The 22194-nt window shown below is 35.9% G+C and overlaps 1 protein-coding gene across 2 annotated transcripts in view; it reads left to right on the forward strand.

Moving 5' to 3' along the window:
* The window catches only part of Glra3 (glycine receptor alpha 3), a 126512-nt gene that overhangs the window by 39640 nt on the left and 64678 nt on the right, over positions 1-22194 (forward strand). For both annotated transcript variants that reach the window (XM_070015991.1, XM_070015992.1), the window contains exon 3: positions 11402-11469. In XM_070015991.1, coding sequence (XP_069872092.1) covers positions 11402-11469 — 68 coding nt within the window. The remainder of the gene's footprint in view (positions 1-11401; positions 11470-22194) is intronic.

The following is a 22194-nucleotide window of genomic DNA, read 5'->3' on the forward strand; positions in this document are numbered from 1 at the left end:
TAGAGGAGCACCTAGAAACAGAAGTTAATGGTCTAGGAAATTTGTTTAACAGGATCCTAGCAGAGAACTTCCCAAACATACAAAAAGATAGGCCTATTCAGATACAAGAAGCTTTTAGAACCCCAAATAGACCAGACCAGAATAGGACATCCCACCGTCACATTATAATCCACACAGGATCAACCCAGACCAAGGAAAAGATCCTTAAAGCTGTCAAGGAGAAAAGGTTAATCACCTATAAAGGGAAACCAATTAGAATTACCTCAGATTTCTCAGCAGAGACAATCAAAGCAAGAAGAGCCTGGAATGACGTATGCCATGCCCTAAAAACAAACAACTATCAACCAAGAATACTGTACCCAGCTAAACTCTCCTTCATAACTGAAGGCCAAATAAAAACCTTCCATAGCAAAGAAAAATTGAAACAATACATCTCCACCAAACCAGCCCTGCAAAAGATTCTTAAAGATGTCCTACACATAGAAAACCAACAAGAACGCAACAAAGGCCAAGAAACTGCACACAAACTGAGAATCCAAGAACCTTAGGAAGAACCCAGTTTTCACAGCCCCCAAGAAGGTGGATAACATGGCAGGAACTCCCAAATACCTCTCAGTCCTATCTCTTAACGTTAACGGACTGAACTCTCCAATTAATCGACATAGACTGTCTAGTTGGATTAAAAAACAAGACCCTTCTATCTGCTGCCTGCAGGAGTCACATATTGCCCGTAAAAACAAACATATTTTCAAGGTTAAAGGCTGGAACAAAATCTACCAAGCAAACGGCCCTCATAAACAGGCGGGAGTTGCAATCCTAATATCAGATAAAATAGACTTCAAATTAAAATTCGTGAGAAGAGATAAAGAAGGTCGCTACATACTAATTAAAGGATCTCTCCTTCAGGAGGATATTACAATTCTAAATATCTATTCGCCAAACAATGGAGCACCCAAATTTATCAAAGAAACACTACTTTCCCTCAAATCCCAGATAGATCCAAAGACATTAATCGTTGGGGATTTTAACACACCACTCTCCCCACTAGATAGATCAACTCGGCAAAAACTCAACAGAGAAACCGCAGATCTAAACAGCTGCATAGATCAACTAGACTTAACAGACATTTACCGAACATTTCACCCAGCAGCATCAGAATACACGTTCTTCTCAGCAGCACATGGGACGTTTTCTAAAATAGACCACATTTTAGGCCACAAAGCAAACTTGTCTAAATTCAGAAACATTGAAGTTATACCTTGCATTCTCTCTGACCACAAGGGAATAAAATTAGAACTCAACACCAAAAGCCACCAAAGAAAGTCCGGTATCACATGGAGGCTGAACAACACACTGCTGAATCATGAGTGGGTCATGGAAGAGATTAGAAAGGAAATTCAAATGTTCATGCTATTCAACAAAAATGAACACACAAATTACCAGCTCCTCTGGGACACAGCAAAGGCAGTACTCAGAGGAAAGTTTATAGCTCTGAGCTCCTACATCAACAAATTGGAGAGATCGGAAACTAACAATTTAATGACACATCTAAACCTCCTTGAAAAAGAGCAGCAAGATAAACCCCAATCCAGTAGACGGAAAGAAATAATCAAAATTAAATCAGAATTAAATGAATTAGAATCCAAAAAAACTATAGAAAGAATCAACAAAACAAAGAGTTGGTTCTTCGAAAAACTTAACAAAATTGACAGACCCTTAGCAAACCTTATCAGAAAAAGGAGAGAGCACACCCAAATTAATAAACTCAGAGATGAGAATGGAAACATCACCACGGAAACAACCAAGATTCAGAACATTATAAGGGAATACTTCTCAAAACTTTATGCTAATAAGTTTGAGAACTTGACAGAAATGGACCTTTTCCTAGCAAATATTGACATGCCAAAACTAAACCAACATGAGTTAAACCAGCTTAACAGGCCCATATCAAGCATTGAAATAGAAACAGCAATAAGAGACCTCCCAGCTAAGAAAAGTCCAGGACCAGATGGTTTTACAGCGGAATTTTACAAGGCCTTCAAAGCAGAGCTCACACCAATACTCCTCCAACTCTTCAATGAAATTGAAAGAGAAAGCTCACTACCGAACACATTCTATGAAGCCATCATAACCCTCATCCCAAAGCCAGGCAGGGACTCATCAAAGAAAGAAAACTATAGACCCATTTCTTTGATGAACATTGATGCAAAACTTCTCAACAAAATTTTGGCCAATCGACTTCAACAATTCATCCAAAAAATCATACACCATGATCAAACAGGATTCATTTCAGGGATGCAAAGCTGGTTCAATATACGCAAATCAATTAATATTATTCATCACATCAACAGGAGCAAGAATAAGAACCACATGGTTATCTCAATAGATGCAGAAAAAGCATTTGACAAGATCCAACACCCCTTTATGATGAAGGTTCTGGAAAAATTAGGAATCCATGGAACATTCCTCAATACAATAAAGGCTGTATATGACAAACCTACAGCCAACATTATACTCAATGGTGAAAAACTAAAGCCATTTCCTCTTAACTCAGGAACAAGACAAGGATGCCCACTCTCTCCACTTCTCTTCAATCTAGTATTAGAATGCCTAGCTACAGCAATAAGGCAAGATGCAGACATAAAGGGGATCCAAATAGGGAAAGAAGAAATAAAACTTTCCCTCTTTGCAGATGACATGATCTTGTATTTAAAGAATCCCATAGACTCCACTCCCAAATTACTCAAGCTGATTCAAAACTTTGGCAAAGTAGCAGGTTATAAAATTAACCCCCAAAAATCAATGGCTTTTCTATATGCCAACAATGAGAAAAGTGTGGCTGAAATTAGGAAAGCAACTCCATTTGTAATAGCCCCACAAAAAATAAAATACCTAGGAATTAACTTAACCAAAGAAGTGAAGGACCTCTATGATGAAAACTTTAAAATCTTGAAAAAGGAAATCAACACAGAACTTAAAAAATGGCAAAACCTCCCATGCTCCTGGATTGGCAAGATTAACATCGTGAAAATGGCAATGCTTCCCAAGGCTATCTACAAATTCAACGCGATACCTATCAAAATTCCAACCTCACTCTTCAAGGAAATAGAGGAGGCAATCCAAAAATTCATATGGAACAATAAAAGACCCCGAATAGCAAAAACGCTCCTCAATGGAAAGAACACTGCTGGAGGAATATCAATACCAAATTTCAAACTCTACTATAAAGCCATAGTAATCAAAACAGCTTGGTATTGGCATAAGAACAGACCTCAGGACCAATGGAATAGAATTGAAAACCCAGAAATGAACCTACAGACCTATAGCCATCTAATCTTCGATAAGGAAGCTAAAACAATAGAATGGAAGAAAGACAGCCTCTTCAGTAAATGGTGCTGGCAAAATTGGTTAACTACATGTAGAAAACTAAAGCTAGATCCTTATATATCACCCTGCACCAGAATCAACTCCAAATGGATCAAAGACCTTGAACTCAAAGCAGACACTCTGAAAACATTACAGGATGGAATAGGAGAAACCCTAGTTCTCCTTGGCTCAGGTCGAAATTTTCTGAATAGAGACCCGGAAGCACAACAAATCAAAGAAAGGTTGGACAAATGGGATTGCATAAGATTGCAGAGCTTCTGCAGGGCAAATGACATAGCTGGCAAGATCAATAGAAAGCCCACCGATTGGGAGAAGATCTTTACTAGCCATACAACGGACAAGGGTCTCATATCTAAAATATACTTGGAACTCAAAAAATTAAACCACCCAACAACAAATCCTCAAAGAAACAACTGCCCAATAAATAAGTGGGCAAAAGACTTAAAGAGAAGCTTCTCTGAAGAAGAAAGAAGGATGGCCAATAGACACATGAAGAAATGTTCAACATCCCTAGCCATAAAAGAAATGCAAATCAAAACAACATTGAGATATCACCTCACTCCAGTTAGAACAGCAAAAATCAAGAACTCTAATAACAACAGATGCTGGAGGGGATGTGGACAGAAAGGAACCTTACTTCATTGTTGGTGGGAATGTAAACTTGTTCAACCACTTTGGAAAGCAGTATGGAGGTTCCTCAAAAGACTTCACATAGATCTCACCTATGATCCAGCAATCCCACTTTTGGGCATTTACCCAAATGTTTACAAACAAGACCACACTAAAGCTACCAGCACAACTATGTTTATTGCAGCATTATTTACCATAGCTAAGATATGGAACCAACCCAGATGCCCCTCAGTAGATGAATGGATCAAGAAAATGTGGTATATATACACAATGGAATTCTATGCCTCCATCAGAAAGAATGACATTTCCCCATTTGTTAGGAAATGGAAAGGTTTGGAAAAAATTATATTAAGTGAAGTAAGCCAGGCCCAAAGAAGCATAGGTCCCATGGTTTCCCTTATTTGCAATATCTAGTATAGGTATGAGTCAAGCGGAAAAGGCCAGATAATGTGATGTTAGGAAAATGAACCCTTAAATATGTATTTTAATGTTTTCGTTTCTTTCATGCATGTGTTTCTAATGCATTTATAAGATTATTTCTTTGTTGCTTTGTATGTCCCTCCCCCACAGTGTAACCCCCGCTTTCACTATATTTGATGTCAGTATAACATGTGGAGGAGATGGGGACAAACAAGTCGTTTAAGGATTCAGGTGGACCTGTTGCAACAATGAGAAGTACAAAATGTCATGTCAAAACCAGCTTTACAATTTCGGTGTGGGGGGGGAGGGGGGTATAATTGGTGGGGGGAGGGGGGTAAAATTGGGTGGGGGGAGGGGGGAGGCGGGGAAGGGAAGTGAAGGGTAAACAAAGGAGGAGGCTGCAATGCTTGGTAAGAAATGTATGCATTATCCTGCCCATGTAATTGTAGCCCCTCTGTACAGTATGTTCTCAAATAAAATAAAATACAATTAAAAAAAAAAAAAAAAAGAAATGTACTCACTATCTTGCCCATGTAATTGTAACCCCTCTGTACAATATTTTCACAATAAAAAAAGAAAAAATCCATACATTAAAAAAAAAAAAAGATAGTAGGTAGATGTTACAGCATTTTAGTTGTGCAGGAAATTTCACATCCCATGTCCCCCATAGCTTGTCCCGTTATTGACGTTCGCTATGAATGTGGTATATTTATTACAATTGATAAACTGATGGAGCAATATTGTTACCTGAAGTCTGTCATTCATTGCGTTGTTCAGGTTTGGGCAACTTTCTAATAGTGTCTATCATTTATATAGGATAGTTTTACTGCCTGATGACCTTTAAATCTAACTTGGACACTGACAGAAATTATTCTCTTAGAATATTTTATGCACTTTGTAATTTCTCTTTGAATTAGGGATTGAGTCTTGATTTGTTCCAAATGTTTGTTGTATTTTTATTAAATTTTCTTATTTTGTCTCAAATGGCCACTCTATTTTTATCTAAAGATAACCTTTGCTTGATCTCAAATGCCTTCATGATTTCTTTTTACCAGTAATATTTCTTTATATTAATCCCTTTCTCCCTTTGTCACAAACCTAGATTAATTTATTCTACTATAGTATATTTTAGCCACAGGGTGTCTTGTGTTCCAAAACTCATTTCCTACTCATTCTATAAGTTATCTGTATAAAATGTTTTTCAAGTGGTAAAGGATTTATCCAGGAAATATAAGGCTCTAAGCACAAACCATAGAACGGCAATAAAGTCTCTCTCTCTCTCTCTCTCTCTCTCTCTCTCTATATATATATATATATATATATATATATATATATATATATATATATATATATTGAGGAAGGAAGAAAAGAAGGAAGGAAGGAAGGAAGGAAGGAAGGAAGGAAGGAAGGAAGGGAGGGAGGGAGGGAAGAAGGAAGGAAGGAGGAAATATTAGGTATAGTGATTTATATCTGACATTCCAACTAATTGGGAAGCAAAAGATAGAAGGATTTAAAATTAAAAGCCAGCACAGACAAAGTGAGAGATCTTTTCTCACAAACAAAATAAAGGTTGAAGATGTTATTTTCCTAGCATGCATAAGTTCTTGGGTTTAATACCCAATATATAACACTATACATAGACACACAAACACACTTTTCTGTATCTACACAAAACTCACATATGTATATATACAAATATGCATGCATATACACAAATCTGTAATTTGATTATTTTATAAATTATTCATTAATTATATTTTTGTCTTTAATAAAGTATTAAATAAAATATGGTAAATGTTCTAGTCATTCTTGTGAACCTTTGCATTAATCACTTGTTTACTCTTTCTCTGCCTGATAAGCCATTTTTGCCCAATATAAATGACAATGAGATCATCACCAACCCTTTGTGTTTGACTCTGTGATTCTGCCTTTACTTTCTGTCTGCATTTAAAAGCCATGTTCTATTTCTTTAAGAAACATTTAAAAGAAAATCTGCTGTCGCAAACATCTGCAACTACTGTCATTTGCTTTACAGGCCAAGGATGTCTAATGGAATGAACACTTTGAAAGCACAATTTGCCATATGGATGCTATAGCAGTTATTTGCTCTGTGGCTAAACATAGTAGTGTATTGGATGGATAAAACAGCTTTTGCCTTGGCACAGAGAAGGAACAGATTGGCTGAGGACTGCTAAACAGGTGTTGTCTGTGATGGCAATAGAAAATTTACAATCTTCTCTGAGCTTCATTCTCTACAAAATGTTTGAACTAGTCATAGCAATAGCTAGGATAAAAAGACTATTCCAAAATTGCTACCCTGATCTGACATGGACGAGAAGCCTCATGGGAAGAACCTAATATGTTTAGAAAACATTGTGATGCTAAATGCAATTCATGCTTTGTAATCTGCCTCCACTCTCACTACACTTGGTAAGGTTCATTCTATCTCTCACCTGTAAGATCATAATGCACTCCTGTTTTCTAGGAGTCTAAGCATTTACCCATTGGTGCAAATATTCCCAATGTTACTTCAGTTTCCCCGGTCTCATGATCGAGAATTCATAAGAGCTCCAAATAGTTTAAGGGGTAAATTTGAAATAACTTTATAGAATATTATGGCATCTGAATCAATGACTCTTACTGCCAATTTGATTTATATTTTACTAGACCTATACTTGGTGGTTCAGGGCTTGAAGTTAGGGCTTTTGTGCTTGCTAGGCAAGCCCTCTACCATGTGAGGCACACACCTAGGTCATTTTTGCATTTATCATTTTTGAGATAGAATCTCACATTATACCTAGGATGGATGGGTTGCAGCCCACCTGCTGTGTTTCCCCTGTAGCTGGGAATGACTGCCATGTACCCCTGACCACAGCTTTGTTTGAGATGGAATCCCATGAACTTCTTTTTGCCGGAGGTGGCCACTGTGATCTGCCAATCTCTGGTTCTTAAATCACTCAGACAAAGCCAGTGCACTCAGCCTTTTTTTTTTTTTTAAAGAAAATCATTATTTATTTATACATGGGCATGTCTTCACAAGGGATGTGATATGTTTTTGATACTCAGAGTTAGGATTTAGTGCCTGAATTCTTGTGCTTTTTTTTCTTCTGCACAAGAGAATTCACACAAATAGGACTCAAGTAAAAACTAAGCAAAACAGGGTCTGGGGGTTTAGCCCAACAGAAGGGTGCCCACCCGGTGCACTCAAAGCCCTGGGTTCGGTCCTCAGCCCTGGAAAAAAAATAAACTAAGCAAAACATTATACACTTTAGCATACAGGAAATAAATCTACCTGATTATCAGATAGCAATGTGAGTTATCCTATTTCCACGTGTAATTTAGATTTTGAAACCAGACTGTGTCATTTTAGACAAAAGCGTTTGCATTCTCCATCTCGCTGGAGGCTGGAGAGGTAGAAGCTGATTCTGTTTTCTATTAGATGAGGCATCCTGATCACAGCCATAAACCAAAACCTAAATGAGCCACTGTTCTTTTGGCCATCATGTTTCTACAGAAGCATATTTATTATGTTTTGTCATTCATTGACAAAAGCCTCTGATAACTAAGGAGAGCTTTTTGGAAAAAAAAGTTAGAAGTTTCTTTTCCTGACACAAAACATCAGAATGTGCCTTCCAGAACTTTCCTGCAATCATGAAGAACTATCACATAGGACTTGCTTCCCAGGAACACTACATGTACCACAAACAGACCATACTGACTTAAGAATCCTGAGGTCACCACTGAATCTTTGCCTCCATCTTATTTTTCACTGCTATAATTCTGTGGATAATAAAGTTTAAAAGGCATAGGCAAAATAATAGACAATGGACTCCCTTATTATTCATTGCCTATTCCAAATTAATATGTAAATAACTACTTTTTTCCTTGATACATTGGAGTGAGAGAAATCCCCCCATTAAGAGTCAATAGATCTACCCATCATTAGTATCAGCTTTGTCCAGGACCACGTTCCCTGACATGGCCTGTCTTCCACTGTTCTTTATAGGAAGATGGATTCACCCGGTTTTTTATGCTCTTGTGTTTTCTCTCTTGTAAACACAAGTCACTAGAGCAAACGACAATTTATCTCAAGCCAAATAATATTCCCCAGGTTCCTATTGCTGTTGCCAAGCAAAGAAAATAATGGTGTTTTAGGGTTAAGTGAGAAAACAGGAGGATAACATACAATATGAAATACTTGTTTCAGCTCTTCAGGGCTGCCAGTCAGCCTGTATTTATTTTCTGAGTTTATCACTTACATTAAGTGAAATAAAAGATCTCTAACAGTGAGACCAAGTAACACTTTCTCCATTCTTATATAGAAGATACCTTGACATATTACAGATTTTGCTAAGTAAACATTGCAAATGGTTTTTTAATAAATAACCCAGGAAGATTGTTGAAATCCTGTTTATTAATCAGCTTTTTTCAAGGCTATTACAGGACTCAGGACTTTTTTCCTATAAATAACCATCCTTCATTTAAAACAATTTAGCTTCTGTATCTGTTAAACTTTTATGTTCTAGAAGTATACAGGCTTAAGAATCTTGAGTTTTTGAGTATGTAACATCTACGCTGTTTATTTTTATCAGTATTCACCAAATTCACAATAGACAACTTTCTCACTCCCTCTTTCTAAGAAAATTTCAGTTAAGTTTTGGCCCTGCCTGATGTTGGCTATAGATGTTTCCTAGTGTGGGATTCTTTAGGCCAGAAGTTTCCAAATACTCTTACATATTCTACTCACCTAGGGAACTTTTCAAAGCCTTGATGCTGGACTGGAGGTATAAGGCACAATGGAGTATTTGTCTGGTGTACACAAGGCCTAACACCACAAAGCAAGCAAATAATTATAAAAGAGCAGATGCCTTGGTTGTATTCCGTACAACTAAACTTGAATGTGACAGTCAGGCATTTCTAGATGATGCATCCTGAGCTGCTTTCAATATACAACAGAGGACTGACTCAGAATCATGAATCTTCCTGTTTATTTTAATATATATATGTATATATATATTTCCTTTTTGTATCCTTTACCTTTTGGTAAAACAAATTACCATCTAGAGAATATGTAATGAAAAACAAAGACTGGGAATAGTAGAGCGCTTGAGTAGTATATGTAATGTCCTGGTTTCAATCCCCAGAACCAACCTAAAGATGAAAATTTTGTACTAGTAATAATCACATAGATGTAAATCAAAACATCAAATAATATCTTAAATCATGCTAACTAATGAAATAATTTTAAAAATTGAACATTCCATTTATCATTAAAAAGAAAAAATAGGCTATTTATGAAGATCAGGAATAAGAATGGCTTTGAACTTTTTGATGGCTATAATAGAAAATTGACAATAACAGAAGATGTTGAAACAATCCGAAGATTAAACAACTTCCAACCTAAAAAATTCTACTAAATTGAAGTATGTATTAAGTGTGAAAAAAATGAGAAGCACATTTGTGGACAGTGAAATTCTCAAAGCTGCATACCCTCGTTATTCTTCAAAAAGTTAATGAAAGATACATTCAATTAAAATGAAGAAATAAACTAAGAAAGATGTAAGAATGGGGACTGGGAAATAGGATCCCATGAAATAAAGTGATGGTAGTCATTCCATTGTGATGAGAAGGGATGGGTGTCAAATTTAGATGACTGCTTTATTCTAGAGAAAATATTCTGGATAGTAACTCCTAAAGAAAATAAAATTAACAGACTATCTGATGAGTCTGAATACATTGAAACATAATTTAGACATTTTCAGAAACTTGTGGATAAATCAATGACATGCAAAGAGAAAGTTGAAATGTACACAAAAGAGTGATCAATCTCAGGAAAATGCTCTGCAGAAAAGGAAATGCAATCCTGGTATAATTTTTGGCTTATGTACATTGTTGCAATATATAGAAAGTAAATACTGCTCTAATATTAACAATATTTTGGTAATGGATGAAGAGAAAATAGATTTACGGGGTAAATGAAAGGGATAATATATGAAGAAAAGACTAAACCCTTGTCTTCTTGGTGGACATCTGAACATATGCCTAAAACAGACACATTTGAAATGAGCAAACATGTCATTTAGAGAAAGTGATAGAAATACCCAAATAACCTCTTCAATTTATTATAAATGATTTTATCTTTAAAAATAAAGAAGAAAGGTGGAAGGGAAAGCTAGGGCAAGGGGCTACTATAGTCTTTTGTAGCCATCCTTACGAAAAGTAAATTTGAGCCAGGCACTGTAATCCTAGCTACTCAAGAGGCTGAGAACTGAGGCTCACTGTTGAAAGCCTGCCCCAGTAGGAAAGTCAAAACTGGAAGTGGAGCTGTGGCAGAAAGTAGTGAAGCACTAAACTTAAGCAGAAGAGCTCAGGCACTCAAGCATCGAGTTCAAGCCCCACTATTGGCAAAAAAAAAAAAAAGTAAATAAAGTTGTTCTTGTAAAAAATATGTTCAGATAAAAAACACAAGCTTATAAATCAGTTTATGTGGATGGCCTTATCTGACAACCTAGAGTTTAAATCAGAGCCATTTTAGCCCATGGTACACAATCTGACACTGTAGTTATTTATATAGATCCCAAATGAATCTCGGAGATGGAAATCAGATGATCCAATGCTTTGACTGTTCTGTGAAGATTAGGGAAAAGCACAGTTCTTAGAAACAGACATGACCATGCTTCTTCCTGCAGCCTTCCATGTCCTCTCTGCACTCTGACATCCCAGAGTGCAAATGATAGAACATTTCCCACTGGCAGAGTTATTATGGAATAAATGATATTAATGGAGCAAGCAGCCCAGAACTTGACAAAAAGAATTGCTCAGTAATTTATTGATCCCAGAACCTCCTGCTCAGTTGCTGTGCACTGGTTTTAGACATTTGGTTTAAAAAAATGAATAAATGAGCCTTGTAACTTCATTTGGAAATATTTAAGATAAGTAGCCCTGATGTTTCCATCTCTTGCAGGTCCTCCAGTTAATGTCACATGCAACATCTTCATAAACAGCTTCGGCTCCATCGCAGAGGCTACCATGGTAAGCACACTGTAACAAGGTTCCGCGTAATTCACTCCGAATCACATTAGTTGGAAATTTCCTGTGTAACAAGGTTCCACGGGATTCACTCCGAATCGCATTAGTAGGAAATTTCCTGTTAATGTTATGCACACTTCCACCTAACCACAATGAGACTGTTCAAAAGATCATATCAGCGGAAAAAAATAACTGCAATCAGCTGTAGTTAACAATGTTTAGAAAAAGTGTATTAGAAGATACCTGTGTAAGCAGTATTGGGTTCCTTTCATTCTCCAATTAAACAATCTATTATGATGAATCAAATTCAACTGAAATTTTACCATTTCGCTATTTACTCATTTCTAGAGATCTCTATTAGCCAGATATATGCATAACAGTACACATTGTGATATTCAGTTACCCTGTATACACGAATTTCCCCCATTATTTTGAGTGTCCCATTGTATAATTTTTTTCAAGTTGACTATCATAGTTGTTTGGACACAAAATCTTATACAAATCCACATACAAATTTGCAAATACTATAAAGCATGCCTTTATTAAATATTGCTATGTAATTAGATCACTGAAAATCAATACATTAAAAGCAAAATTATCATAGAAGTTATCATCACAGTTCAAATTTTATACTCTTGTTTTGCTCTGTCGCTTCTACTGGGGAACTTAGCTAAATAAAAGGAAGAAATACATAGTTGAAGTAGTGAATATCTGTGAAATTGTCCTACAGTTAATTTTTTTTTTTGGTTGATTGTGGGGCTTGAACTCTGGGCCTGGGCACTTGTCCCTGAATTCTTCAACTCAAGGCGAGTGCTCTACCACTTGAGCCACAGCTCCACTTCCCTACAGCTAACTTTTTTGGAAAGGTATGCATCATAGTTCTTAAATTACCTAGAATTACACTATATTCCCAAATTTAGCACAAGTAATTTGCATGAATTTCCCAAGTGGGTTTTTACTGAAATAGGATATAAAATACTTAAAGAGTTCATAGTTTCCTAAACCATTATGTTATAATTATAAGCATTTTTGCATATTTTAGAATCACTTGATAATGAATTTCCTAAGGAAAATTAACTTAATATGCAAATAACTATAGCTATGTGTTTGGGGAGGTGTAGACTTGTGTATGTAGGAAAGAATATGAATATCAACAAGGAAAGATAGACTTCCTGTTATCATTTACTTCAAAATGCCATTTCCCTTGTGCATGCAACATTTAGTCATGTAGCAAGAGCTCTGTGATTCTATTCAGCTCCAAATAATTATAATAGAAGTATTCATGGGGAAGATCTGAACTCATATTTTGTGTACATTGTAGAGAATTTCCTTAAATACAGTAGGACTCAATGGAAACATGTATACGAGAATACACATAGAAAATGACTATGATTTATATAATTACAGTGCCATTCTGGTGGAATTCTAGTGGTTGTGTGTGTGTGTGTGTGTGTGTGTGTGTGTGTGTTCGTACTAGACTTGTGGCTTGAAATAAGGGCTTTGACACTGTACCTGAGGTTTTTTTGTTGTTGTTGTTCAAGGCTAGGGCTCTATCACTTGAATCACAGCTTCAATTCTGGCTTTTTGGTGGTTAATTAGAGATAAGAGTTGCATGTACTTTTTTTGCCCGTTCTAGCTTTCAACCACAATCCTCATATCTCAGCCTCCTGAGTAGCTTGATAGGTGGGCATCACTGATACCCAGGAGGATTTCATTTTTTAAACTTAAACCAACCCTGTTTAGCCCTTGGCATATTCAGGATACTGGCTGAATAGCTGGTTCTGTTTTATATATCACATTTGTACATACTCAGACCAAATTATGCAAAGACAGAATCACTGCTAGCTTTTTTCTACTTAGATTCCCAAATTGTATTCCCATATCTGACCAGCTTTCCATTTTAATCATTTGTGCTCATTCTATCTAATCTTAAAATCCTGGAACTTCATTTCTCTAAATTTCTATTTTGCAAAATAGTGCCCACCAAATAATTTCAGCAGCAAGATTTGGAGTGGTTGGTGGGCTGTACCCATCTTTGTAGACTAGGGGGAAATAACAAAACAGGGGGCTCCTGATACTCAGGTTCTTATAGGTTTCTTCTCATTATAAGGAAATTCATCAGTCTCCCAACCAAAAATCACACACTACAATAAACCTGCACCAGATGAATTTAATAGTAGAAGACTTCCTTTACAGGATATATTCTACAAAATATTTTCCAAGTATTCAAGCATATTACCAAGACCCTACTATATTTCAGCTTTCCCAATCTTTCCTACATGTCTTATTATCAAGTACTGCCCCTCTGAAATTCTATTAGCATCTATCACACAGTTTTCATGGTTTTTATTCATTTTTATTATTTTTAATTATTTTTGTATTAATATTTGTTAATAAAATACCCAAGAGATTAGCAACACACAGTTAACTATGTCCATACTGGTATTTTTCTATGTATCTTTTTATACTCCTCAATGTGGGATAATGTTAGTTTATTTTTGTTGTTGCAATGGGTAAATACATGTAGATATGACTTTCAATTATTGAATAATTAGATTATGCAAGAAAGTCTAAATCAATAAAAAATTGATAACACCTGCATACCCAAGCTACTGAAATCTTTAACCTTTTAATACATTTTAAAGTATTTCATCAAAATTTTAGGCATATAAACATGAATAGATCATTTATGCAGCACTAATGTACCTACCACCAGCTTTATATATGACAAGTAAATTGTAAACTATGCTCCAGTACCAATGTATGGCTTTTCTACATCAAAAAAACCACTACAGATATTGCCATGAGCTTTATTCCATATTCATGAAAGCATAAATTTTATTTATGTATAGTTTTGGTTTGCTTTAAGTTTATGTATTTTGTGATAGTCCATGTTTATATGTACACAATTTTATTAATTTTCATTGAAATGGTAACTTATTAATATATTTACCCATTCTATTTTTGTTGAACACTTATTTTTTAATGTTTTCATTACTATAGAACAATTGAACTGAAAATAATTACATACTATTTTCTGATCTTTACATAAAATAGGGAGCAAGACTATGCCCACAAGTAGAATGATTTGGTTAATAATACTACATTAATTATTTTGTTGTTTAAATTCTTCCACTTTTGGCCACTGAGCATTTGTTCACTTCACAGCAACATCTCTTTGGTATATTCCCACCAGTTCATTTATTGAGCATTTCCTTGTGCTCTAGTTACCTCTAAGATATTCTAGACTCATCTTGGATAGTTCAATTTGCTGCTGCAGAGATGTCATTGCTTCTAAGCCTTCTTGCATTGAGTTTGAAAATGTGTGTATGTGTTTGTGTGTGCATGTTTTAAATTCTATTTTCTAATTGTTTCTTATTGACATAAGGATGACATTTGTGCATAAAGTTCACATAAGTTCTTATAGTAATATTTCCTCAAAAAGGCACTTGTTCATTCAAACTGTGTTGCTAGATAGTTGCATAGTTCTTTAATGAAAAATTCATGTTTATATTTATATAATAGTGATATTATATTATATTATAGTGATCCAAGAATGATTTTAAAAATCAAAATGTAAAGATACAGTTATTACAGGAATTGAGTATGTTTTGAAAGAACTTTTGTTCATGACAGTTGGAGGAAATGTGCATAAAGAAAGCCCTTTTTTTTCTATCCTTTTTCCCAGAGTGAGTCCTTAGATCTTGGTATCCACTTAGACTTCTGTAAAGGTAATTTTTATGATTGCCACAATAGTATTCAGTGTCTATCTCATATTTATGGATTCATTAATTTACACTTCGTCTTTTGGGAATAACCTCAGTGTATCCTGCAAGCCTTTTAATATTAACGGAATATCTGTTAATACCTTTCCCTCCCTGTCTTATTTCCCTTATAGTCGTAAAACCAAATGAAATATAGCCATAGCTTTGGTATGGAAGATTTTTCAATCTCACACATGAGTAGCCATTGACTGACAGTGTGAATGTGCTCTGAACAATCATTTAGAAGCACTAGTCCGAAATGGCTTATTTGTGGGATTGTTGCTGAACCAAACAGGGTATGGACGATGCTCACCTTGGTGACCCCATCGGGAATATGAACAAAGCTCTGCTTACAGTATTTATTCACCAGCTCATACTTATAAACACTATGTTTCAAAAGGAAACTGTTGGAAGATCCCATTCCCAAAGGTAAAATTTCCTGCAGAGAATATCACAAAGGACACTAGTGTTGCTTTGCTTTTAAACGAACAGTGGTGAAAAACAGATTTGCAATTCAGATGCTAATTACCAAAGAAAGAAAAATAGATACAGATGCTAGGCTTTCTCAAATATATACCTCTGTAGCTCTGCTCTTTTACTGGACAATCTATATTTGTGGAGTTTCTTTGGGATAACTATGTTTAAAATTAATTCATTGTATATAGACATTTGAAACATTTGTGTTGAGGAAAAAATGAAGATGTTAGAGTTAAATATAATAATAAACATAAATAAATGAACCTTCAAGTTCATTTATAAGGGAAAGTAAGTATTACCTGTACATAGATATCTTTAAAGGAATACTGTGAATAGAATTCTTTGCTACAAGACCAGTTAAACACTTTAATTGACTACTTAATACAATATAGGAAATGACAGGTGCTTGTTATGACAGGTCATAGCAACTTCATCTTCATGGTATTTATAATCAAGCTTTTTTTTCCTCTCAGAGAATTTGATTTCTTGAAAGATTACACTTCATAATGTCATTTTAACCTCAAAAGATAAAATAAGAAGCAAGATTGTAAATTGGATTCTCTACAATGATTGACAGTAGTCATAATTTGTTACTTTTTTATGGACTTAGCATGTCAATTATTATTAAGTAATGTGGCAAGCGATTTAAGTTGCAAATAGCTCTTCACCTGCCATGCTGATCTGACAGAAACATGATAAAATTAACACTGAAGTTTTCTAGACCATTTTGGTGGCACTTCTCAGTTTCTATATGGGGCTACCAGTTTATCTGCAAAACAATCCCAATGCCTTTGAATCAGACAGGCTCCAATAAGTCAATCTGACAAGGACCTCAGGCTGCGCCACATGGACTCTGTCAAATATAGCAGATGCAGGCCAAAGAGTTAAATTAAGCAGTCTTTGTTCCTTAGGACATCAATAGAAAATGGAAAATTATTGCTGGACAATAAATCAGCCACTATCTCTCTGTGTCTCTGTGTTTCTCTGTGTCTGTATCTGTCTCTGTGTCTGTCTGTCTGTCTCTCTCTCTCTCTTACACATAGACACACAAATATACACAACTGAATTGAATACTTGGAAGTTTGATTTTAAAACAAAAGGATAATCATTTTTCTCTCCATCTCATCATTACAGATGCTTGTTAACATAAACTTTTCCATAGAGAACATGAAGAAACAGATGTATTAGCAATTACTATAGCCCATGACTATAATCAGTACCATATTTAAGAAACTTCTTTAGTAGTTTCTTGACTTTTTTAAATATTATCTTATTTTATTTGAGAACATACTGTATAGAGGGGCTAGAATTACATGGGCAGGATAATGCATACATTTCTTACCAAGCATTGCAGCCTCCTCCTTTGTTTACCCTTCACCTCCCTTCCCAGCCTCCCCCCTCCCCCCACCCAATTATACCCCCCTCCCCCCACACCGACATTGTAAAGCTGGTTTTGACATGACATTTTGTACTTCTCATTGTTGCAACAGGTCCACCTGAATCCTTAAACGACTTGTTTGCCCCCATCTCCTCCACATGTTATACTGACATCAAATATAGTGAAAGCGGGGGTTACACTGTGGGGGAGGGACATACAAAGCAACAAAGAAATAATATTATAAATGCGTTAGAAACATATGCATGAAAGAAACGAAAACATTAAAATACATATTTAAGGGTTCATTTTCCTAACATCACATTATCTGACCTTTTCTGCTTGACTCATACCTATACTAGATATTGCAAATAAGGGAAACCATGGGACCTATGTTTCTTTGGGCCTGGCTTACTTCACTTAATATAATTTTTTCCAAGCCTTTCCATTTCCTAACAAATGGGGAAATGTCATTCTTTCTGATGGAGGCATAGAATTCCATTGTGTATATATACCACATTTTCTTGATCCATTCATCTACTGAGGGGCATCTGGGTTGGTTCCATATCTTAGCTATGGTAAATAATGCTGCAATAAACATAGTTGTACCAAATGTTTACAAACAAGACCACACTGAAGCTACCAGCACAACTATGTTTCTTGGCTTTTTGTAATACTTTAGAGATAAGCTAAAGCATAAGACACATAAACCCCCCAAAATTATATTATTAAGGGTTTTAATTACCAAAAGTGAGCTTATAACATAACAAATAGATAAATTGCCATAAGTTATATTCCTTAACAATGTCTGGACCCTCTTCATCTGTGAAACCCAGTCACTGTATTCTCTAGCGGTTAATGAACTGTTGTTTTCCTCCTATCGTAGGAAAGACAGTTGGAAGGGCTTGCTTTTCCACTAAGTCCTCCAGTCTCTGGGACTTTTCTGTTCCTAGACTTTTGAATAGTAAGGCATTTCTCTGTACTTACCCCTTAATTTATTAATCACTCTGTCTGTTTCTCTGTTCCTCTCTCTATCTCGCTCTCTCTGTCTGTATCTCTGTCTGTCTCTCTTTCTCTCTCTGTCTCTGTCTGTCTCTGTCTATCTCTCTCTGTCTCTCTCTCTTTCTCTCTCTCTCTCTCCTGCTTTCTCCCTCTGCTCAGATAGTTAAAAAGACAGGCAAATGACATCTTTGAAATCTTAACTCCTTTCTTTAATGGAAGTTGTGTTGTTTGCTTTATGTTATTCTTTTGCTGTTTCTCCATCCCATAGTAATTTTTTTCAATTGATTTCAATACAATTGATCTTGATCGAAGTCACTCTTTCATCATTCCCCATTCTTCCCAACTCTACTCTTTTCTTTCATTTCTTTTTAATTTTGTGGGATATTGAATTTTATGACTATACTCTCACCAATTCCTCTTCATTTCTCTACCCTCTAACCTTGATTCCACCGCCTTTCAAGTACCCATTTCATGGTGTTTGTTTGGATGGACTGTGAGCCTTTCTGAGGAATGACATCGCTTGTGTTCTCTCCCGAATCTACCATGTTTTCAGTTAATGTACTTATGCAGTTACTGCTTATACACTACAGGTCATCTTGCAGCTTTTGCTCACTGAGTCTTTCAATGATCATTCCTGGAGCTACAACATCACATATACTTTATATTCACATCCCAAAAAGCAGCTAATAAAAAGGCTAAAAATACTAATTCTAAGTCTCTTTTACTCCTTACCATATTGTAACTAGCTCTAAAAATAATTGCTATTCCTCATCTGTGCTCTTTAAGATTAAGATGATGAATCAAAAGTTGACAGCACACATGAAAAGAAATGCATTTGCGCTTGCATCTCTCTTTGGCTTTGGCATTCCCTAAGGCGGTGTTTTTCAAGCCCTTTTTTCATCATGCCACCCCAAGGAGCCTTTTTGTTCATCTTCTTCCTTAATTACCCTCCCCATGAAATTTTAACACTTCAGCCATACTGTATAATCATTTATATATCCTCAGTATTTCTGAATTATACATAAAAGAACAAGATTTTTTTTTACCCATCAAGAATCTTTTCTTTCTTTGCTCCCTTGGGAATGATGTCCGTCTTGAGCTTGCATGCTCTGAAGTTCATATGTTTAGGACACTTGTGTACATGTTTGGCCAATGCTAAAATATCTATGTTTGTACTAGGAAATAAATGTAATAGTAATGCTGTTACATAGTGGGACAGAAGCACAGACTGAACAATAGGAGAAAGTACATGCTCCCATGTACTCTACCTATTTGAAAAGTTATCGATAAATATGGTCTAGAGATCAAATATATTCTTCCTTTTATTGTCTTTCAATGTGATTTTTTTCAAACTTCACACATGTGCCTGAAATCATGCCCATCTATTAGTTCAGATTTATTTTTCATTCTAACATGAAAGACAGATTTCTTTCCTTCCTGCTTTTATGATGATATTTATGTCTACATTTCACTTTTATAAACATTACCCAAGTCTTATCTTTCACTGTTTGATAAAGTTGTTGTTAATGTAATTCGAATGTAGTACATACCCAACAGCAACAAATCTGTAAAACATACATCTTGCATATGGCATTAATATTTTGGCTTAGCCAGAGGAAGTTTCTCTAAATGAATAATTTATTATAGGAAGGAGAAAAAGAGAAAGAATGGGGGAGACATTGAAAGACAGAGATAAGAAAGGGGGAAAAGGGACGGGGTGGGGGAAGAAAAATACTAGAGGAGCTTCTTTCTTCTATGGATAAATTCATATAAGGTAAATTTTCCATCCATGATGAGTCCCTGGAAGGAAAGTTCTTTGCACAATACGTCTAAGACTTTTTTTTTTCTTCTTAGCTTTAGTTAGTTATACAAGGGAGATGTGCACTCCTCCTCAACAATCCCATCCTTCTTCAATCCACCCCTTCCCTTACACTTTTTAAATACATTGCATATGCAATGAAATCTTAACTGTATGATACTTCTAAGTTTCATTTGAAAGCTTTTCTCATAATTGGAATATCAACCCACCAGTCGTAAAATCTTTCTTAGAGATGGTAAGGACTTTCTCTATGTCTTCTCCAATGTGATTCTGATTATTCATAATATTTTCCTAGCTGGCTCATGCCTGTAATCCTAGCTACTCAGAAGGCTGAGATCTGAGGATTATGTCTCAAAGCTAGCCCAGGCAGAAAAGTCCGTGAGACTCTTATCTCCAATAAACCACTAGAAAATTGGAAGTGGCGCTGTGGCTCAAGTGGTAGAGCACTCTCGCCTTGAGCTGAAGAGCTGAGGAAGAGTGCCCAGGCCCAGAGTTCAAACCCCATGACCGACTAAAAACCAAAAATCCTTAATGAGCTGCTCATGTATTCCAAACCTCCAGACTCTGCTATTAACCACCTTTTGTCAGAGATCACCATGATTTACTTGGTCTGGGTGCCATTAAAATTTGATTCATTTACAGTAATCATGTTTATTTTGCCCTGGAATTAATTAGTGCTAAATTTCATTGCTCACTTTGGTCACTATCATCACCATAAAAATTTGTGAAGAGCTTCCTTTGGTTGCATTTTTTTAAAAAAGATGACATACCATTTACCCATAAGAAACAAAATAATGAAAATGCTAAATGGTACTTTTACCAGGCAATAATATAAGATTCTAAATTTCTGTGTAGGATGTGTGTGTGTGTGATAGAGAGAGAGAAGAGAGAGAAAGAGAGAGAGAGAGAGAGAGAGAGAGAGAGAGAGAGAGAGAGAGAGAGTTTTCCCACTGCTAAAAGACCACCTTTCAGCTCTTGACTCCTCCATACCTATGACATTGTTATTTGCTATGAACTTCAATATTCAGTTTGCCAAAAATAATGTAATTAATTTCAGGCAAACAGATAAAAATTTAATATTGTCACTATTTCTATGCACTATCAATTTTGTGTTGTTTATTGGATTCAAACATTCGTGGCTTTCAAACACAAACAGGCCAAATGAACCTCTCCAAATTTCCCCTCAATTTTCCCCTCCAAACGAACTATGGCAGCCAATACTGCTTCCATATACACTTAGTGGTTATAACAGAAAGCCTGTCAGCCACCCCACAGACAGGTATTGTCCCTAAGAATCATAGGAAACTAGAGAGCAATGATGGCACCACAGATTCAGGATTTCAGCAAAGTTCCTCCTCATTCCTGAGCCAGGAAGATTGGAAATCAGGAAGGTTGCTACTGCAGCAGTTGATTCCAGAAACATACAGCATGTTTAAATCTCATCACCAAGAAACCACTGCAACTGAGCTAAAAATAAAATAATAACTAAACAACTTACATTTATTCTTTCAACCAGCATGAAACCCATGACTGAAAGTGGATATTTACCATTTACATGTTTACAGAAGAAGCACAAGCCCAGAATGAGCACAGTTGCTCTACCACTATCCCACATAAGTGTACCTGATCTGTGAAACAAAAAAAAGGACATTTAGGCTCTTACCTTTAATATTTGCCTCTCTCATCTCTTCAGTATAGGTAGACAGGACAAATCAAGTAGGGGTTGAATGCCTGTGTTTCCCATGGACCACAAAACTGGTTTCTCTGTTCTTGCTCTTCATAGAAACAAATAAATAAAACTTGTACTCAAGTACCCCTTTAGCTTCTTGTAATCCAATCTAATACCTGACCTACATATACACCAACATTCTTGTTAACAACCTCAGACACATTGTCCTCCTTTTACATAAGATTAGTTCCCAATTTTTTCTAGATTAAATCTTAAAGCCCTATGGAATCGAGGTTCACACTCAATATATTCCTCTCCTTTCTTTGTGTGTCCACCACTTTCAACGTTTCAATTTGCTAACTGATCTGTTAAAATTGAAACAGTCCCTGGGAAATGTATCTGGCTGTTTTCATATTCCTCTCCTTCCTTTCATAGCACCAATACTTCAAATGGCTTCACATGATCTGATTCGCCAATTCCTTGCTGTTGTGCTTTGGATATAAAAGGGTCCCAAAATCATATATTGAAGGCTTAGGCCCCAACCAGTGTGCTGGTGCTGATGCTGAGGATTGATGCATCAACCTCAATGGTGGGTTAATCCACTGATCAGTTCATATATGAA

This window comes from Dipodomys merriami, unplaced genomic scaffold (assembly GCF_024711535.1).
Source record: "Dipodomys merriami isolate MVZ:Mamm:240054 unplaced genomic scaffold, mDipMer1.0.p SCAF_12, whole genome shotgun sequence".
Taxonomy (NCBI): Eukaryota; Metazoa; Chordata; class Mammalia; order Rodentia; family Heteromyidae; genus Dipodomys; species Dipodomys merriami.